The sequence below is a fragment of the Salvelinus namaycush genome, unplaced genomic scaffold (assembly GCF_016432855.1).
Source record: "Salvelinus namaycush isolate Seneca unplaced genomic scaffold, SaNama_1.0 Scaffold795, whole genome shotgun sequence".
Lineage (NCBI taxonomy): Eukaryota > Metazoa > Chordata > Actinopteri > Salmoniformes > Salmonidae > Salvelinus > Salvelinus namaycush.
Genome location: NW_024061525.1, coordinates 10,209 through 15,231, shown reverse-complemented (window position 1 = coordinate 15,231; position 5,023 = coordinate 10,209). Strand labels below are relative to the sequence as shown.

The 5,023-nt window shown below is 42.9% G+C and overlaps 1 protein-coding gene across 1 annotated transcript; it reads right to left on the bottom strand.

The window, feature by feature from the left end:
* Positions 1-712: 712 nt before the first annotated feature.
* On the bottom strand, positions 713-4,324 carry LOC120042870 (metalloproteinase inhibitor 2-like). Its single transcript, XM_038987654.1, has 5 exons — positions 4,085-4,324; positions 2,833-2,903; positions 1,838-1,940; positions 1,114-1,238; positions 713-965 (listed from the first exon to the last, which is right to left on the bottom strand). The coding sequence occupies exons 1-5, from the start codon at positions 4,212-4,214 to the stop codon at positions 792-794; spliced, it is 603 nt and encodes a 200-aa protein (XP_038843582.1). The 5' UTR covers positions 4,215-4,324; the 3' UTR covers positions 713-791.
* Between the last annotated feature and the right edge of the window lie 699 nt (positions 4,325-5,023).

The window sequence follows — 5,023 nt, the reverse complement described above, 5'->3', positions numbered from 1 at the left end:
AGAGGCAGCACTACAGACCCTGGTTCGATTCCAGGCTGATTCACAACCGGCCGCGATTGGGTGGCGCACAATTGGCCCAGCATTGTCCGGGTTAGGCAGTCACTGTAATTAAGAATTTGTTCTTAACTGGCTCACCTAGTTATATTCAAAAATATTCTGAACGGTTATCGATATAGTCTACCCACTCGGCCCAGATGTCAGTTCAATGTCTAGATATCAAATAAAGGATTTAGGTAAAAGATTTAACTTCTAAATCCAAAATTAATTTTACTTTAATGCAAAATGTGTTAAATTAAAACATTGCCAAGTGGGTAGTGAGTCTGAGAAATTGTTCAATATTAAAGTACAAATTTAAAGTGACTACTTAAGATAAATGTTCTGAAAACTCAATCTTTTGGTCAGCAAGTATGAGTGTTCTCAGCAATTTCATTAAAATGCATTCAACGTGCAGAAGGGGACCACACCTGCATTTCTTTGTCAAGGAAGACTATGTATATAACATTCATTCTACAATATTGTGCCCAGCTGAACATGTCCCAGGCTTTAAGGATGGTATTTCAGGAAAAATGTTCTAGTCAGAAACAGTGAGATCACTTTTGATTTTCAATAACACCTTTGGTTCCAGTTTAAAAACAGATGAATGGCACAAGAAATGAATACTTGGAGCACTATATTTGAGGAGTTTATTTTTATTGCACAAGAAGTGACCAGCTTTTAAATTGCAGGCATATTTAGCCACTGAGCAGTGAGTGGATGGCCTGTAGAGTTAAGGAGTCTTCAATATCCAGGAACTACTTCTTGGATGGAGCCATCCCCCTGTACCAGGCACAGGACCCATCACGCCCCTTGAGACAGGCAGAGTACTTGGCCTGGGGTCCGCTTTGGCCATCGGCCAACAACCAGTCTGTCCAAAGGCACTCATCTGGGGCGCTGACGGGACAGGGGAGGGAAGAGCAGCGGATGATCTGTAGATCAGAGCAGGGAGAGAGAAAGATCCAGATCACTGACTGATCATTACCCCAATACTCTAGCTCTTGTGTTTAGCCAATGTGACAAAGTAAACATTTAACAAAAGTGGTGTAAAGTAACTTGACTATAATTCCTGTCACACACCGTGCAATCGCAGCCGCTTTGGTAGCGTTGAGTCAAGCTGTTCTTTTGTGTGCCATTCAAGTCCTCCCAGTATTGAATAAAGTCACACATGACTAAATGCATCCTGCCATCAGTATTCAGCCTGCCTGGAGACAGAGAGAAGACAGTGAGTCAACAACCTGTGGGGTAAAAGTTAACCCCAGATGCTGATCTTAGATCCATTTCCTCTTTTTTCCCCCCACAAATGGTTAAGATTAGAAATGGGGGAGGTGGAAACAGATCCTAGATCTGTCCCTGGGGGTAACTTTACCCTGGAGCAGGAAGACATACCGATGCAGCCTGGAACACTAGAATTTATCATAATAAATAAGTGATGCATTAGTTGTACACATTTATAAGCATTAACTTTTAAATTCATAACATTAGGTATTATTAAGTGTAACTTGAAGAGCCAGGCTGTATCACATCCGGACGTGATTGGGAGTCCCATAGGGCGGCGCACAGTTGGTCCAGCGTCGTCAGGTTTTGGCCGTCATTGCAAACAAGAATTTGTTTTTAACTGACTTACCAAGTTAAATAAACGTTTAATTAAAAAAAATGTAAGATAAAGTATTTTTTCTAAAGCACTTGGATTTCTTTTACAAGATCAAGTCAATAGTTTAGAACAGGCCATGATGCTGCAAGCATAGGTTGAGCAGTGTAACCGGTGCTAGCAATGAACTTGGTGACGTAGTGAGAACCACACCCGTGAAGAGATACTCCTTGTTGGTTTCCAGGGTCACACCACACGAGGCTGGGGAGGATGAAGTGAAGACGGCGTGGATAACCCGGTCAGGACCTTTGAACATCTAGCCAATCACAAGGAGAGAACAAAGGATCTGTCAAACATCTACATATACAGTTTTGAACCTAACCGACTGCAGCTCTCAGCCAGTCGTTCCTAATTCCCTCCCTATACCCCATCCCCACAGCCTGATGTTTGCAGATCAAAAAATATTTATTAAACTAACCTTACTTTTTATCAGGGTGTCATACGGAGACCAAGGTATTTTTTAGATCCCCGAATTACAGAAACACACAAAATGTAAGCAGCACAGTCAAATTATTCCGAGTCGCCCTAGAGACAACTAAACATCACATTTAGAATATTTTGAAGATCGTTCCGCAAAAATAATTCAGGCAGATTCATCCAACTCAGTAGCGACAAATGGAATATCCAGAGTTAAACATCCCTGATCTGAGACAGGCTGTAACTATAATGTCTAAAGGTGGGTAATAATGTTAGGTACAGTGAGAGTTTTAGTAAAAGGGCTTTATAAATAAAAATCCGGCAATTTATCCACACACGTGACAAAGAACCAGCCAACTTCCTGGTAGAGAATACAGTGATGAGTACCAAACCCCCATCACCAGTAATAATGTGCATTATGATGAACTGCATTTAAAAGCTTTGATGAAATGGCAGTCATAGATGATGTCACCATAGTCTAGGACTGGTAGGACCGTCAACTGAATAATGTGCTTTCCAGCAAGAGGAATGAGCCATTTCTACAGAAGCTCCTTTTCATATGGTGGAAGCTCCACAACTACACCGTTTATGCCAACCCAGATCTGCAAACACTGAAGGGATGGAGCCCAGGGGAAAGGAGAGAACTGGGACCAGCTGTCAGACTGGGGTTCAGGGGGCTTCAATGTTCAGTGCAGGAAGGAACAACCACTTCATAAAAAGGCTGATCATACCTTGATCTGTTGGATGTCATACTTGATCTCGTTAGACAAAGCTTTCTTGCCAACCACCTTCGCCCTGATCACTAGAAGAGGGAGAAAAGGTTTAACATTATTGAAATTATACTGTCTGTCACACTGATGGTTTAAGGGTGATATGGATCAGAGAACAGTGTAGAATGCTTTACAGACCCAAAATTGTACAGTCTTTTCAGAATGTTTGTGCATAAGTTAAGACTCAGTGTAACATTCTGGCTAGGTTTACACCAAAACAGATGACTAGTCCATTTCCCTCCTGGTCCTACATTCCTAGCGCTGGTCTTCTGCTTTTAATTTGACACACCTGGTTTAATCATGCCCTCTGTAGATGATTGGTTCAGGTAGGAAGATGCGGCAGAGTGTCTGGTACAGTAGCTGCTGCTATAAGATTATGCCATAGAACAGAACCTCAAGTCATTGGCACAGGGACTCGACAAGGCGTCGAATGTATTCCATAATTATGCCGGCCCATGTGGACTCCAATGCTTCCCACAGTTGTGTCAAGTTGGCTGGATGTCCTTTGGGTGGTGGGCCATTCTTGATACACAGGAAACTGTTGTGAAAAACCCAGCAGCGTTGCAGTTCACTTAAACCGGTGCGCCTGGCACCTACTACCATGCCCCATTTAACAGCACTTCAATCTTTGGTCTTGCCCATTCACCCTCTGAATGGCACAAGCCATGTCTCAGGGCTTAAACAGCCTTCTTTAACCTGTCTACTCCCCTTCAACTACTCTGATTGGAGTGGATTGAACAAGTGACAGCAATAAGGGATCATAGTTAACTCCTAGCCAGTCCATGTCATGGAAAGAGCAGGTGTCCTTAATGTTTTGTAAACAGACCTCAATGTGTAGGCACACTTTATGCCTAAAGCAAAGCAGGGCTCAACCCTGTTCCTGGAGAGCTGCCGTCCTATATGTTTCGCTCCAACCCTAATCTAGCGCACCTGATTCTAATAATTAACTGGTTGATAAACTGACTCAGGTTCGTTACAAACGGGTTTGATTTAACATTTACAGGAGCATAGCTCTCCAGGAACAGGGTTGAGAGCCCATCTTACTGTCGCCTACTTAATTCTGTAAATAAGTGTGAGAAGATGTAAACAGGCTTAATGAGCATGTCCTAATTATTTATACTACGACCACAGACAATACATAAAATTTTTCCATGCTGCGTATTGATAGCTTCAACATGTGAAGAAAAGCGAAATGTCGCCAAATTCGCCTTACCGATATCTGCATCGCAAAAAGCCTGTTGAGGATGCGGAGGGGAGCATCTGCAAGCATCTGCGATGTCTTCGACCCGCCAAAGGAACAGAACGAACAGAGTAATGAAACAACTGCTTACATACCGCGTCATTTGGAAACGAATTATGGTTACACAAATATCACAAAAGGATCCGACTAATGAAAGTGTGAGGCGTAAATTACAATAAAACGTATTTCCCTTCGAGACTGTTCCCAGAACGACGGATAACTCTTACAAATACTTTCCCCTCAACGTAGACATCCGCTATTTATTGCAGGCTGTGAGCTCCTCCCCCAGTCAGAACCCAGCCTATGGTAGGCTGAGCATTCTATTACTCCAGAACAGCAACCATTCATTAAAAAAATCCTCTAACTAATGGCTCAACCACAGGCTCAACATGCCCGGCTGCCATAAATTGGGGATGAAACTGAAATATCATTTTTTTGTTTTTGGGGGGCTCCCGAGTGGTGCAGCGATCTAAGGCAATGCATCTCAGTGCTAGTGGCGTCACTACAGACCCTGGTTTGATTCCAGGCTGTATCACAATCTGGCCGTGATTGGGAGTACCATAGGGCGGCGCACAATTGGCCCAGCGTCAAGGTTTGGAAGGGTATGCCGTCATTGTAAATAAGAATTGACCTAGTTAAATAAAGGTTCAATAAAAACATTGGCTAAGCCTACTGGAATTCCTTCAAGTTTTGTTGCTTTCAGTAAAAAAAATTTAAACACCTGGGGAAATTTCAGAGCAGGCTCAACTTGCCCAACTGCTCAGTTCACTTGCCCCTGTCATCCCATATATGAGATGAAAATGGCAGATTTTGTTGTTGATAAGCGCCTAAATTGCCTGTACAGTAACATGCCATACATGACATAAGAGCTCAGGTTCTCCACTTCACAGCACTGGTAGGGGTTTTGACTGA

Coding starts and splice junctions, on each gene's coding strand:
- LOC120042870 (XM_038987654.1), bottom strand. CDS start 4,214: ATGACGCGGTATGTAAGCAGTTGTTTCATTACTCTGTTCGTTCTGTTC. Junction 1,941..2,832: donor ATGACATCCAACAGATCAAG/GTATGATCAGCC, acceptor GTGATTGGCTAG/ATGTTCAAAGGTCCTGACCG. Junction 1,239..1,837: donor CAAGGAGTATCTCTTCACGG/GTGTGGTTCTCA, acceptor CTCTGTCTCCAG/GCAGGCTGAATACTGATGGC.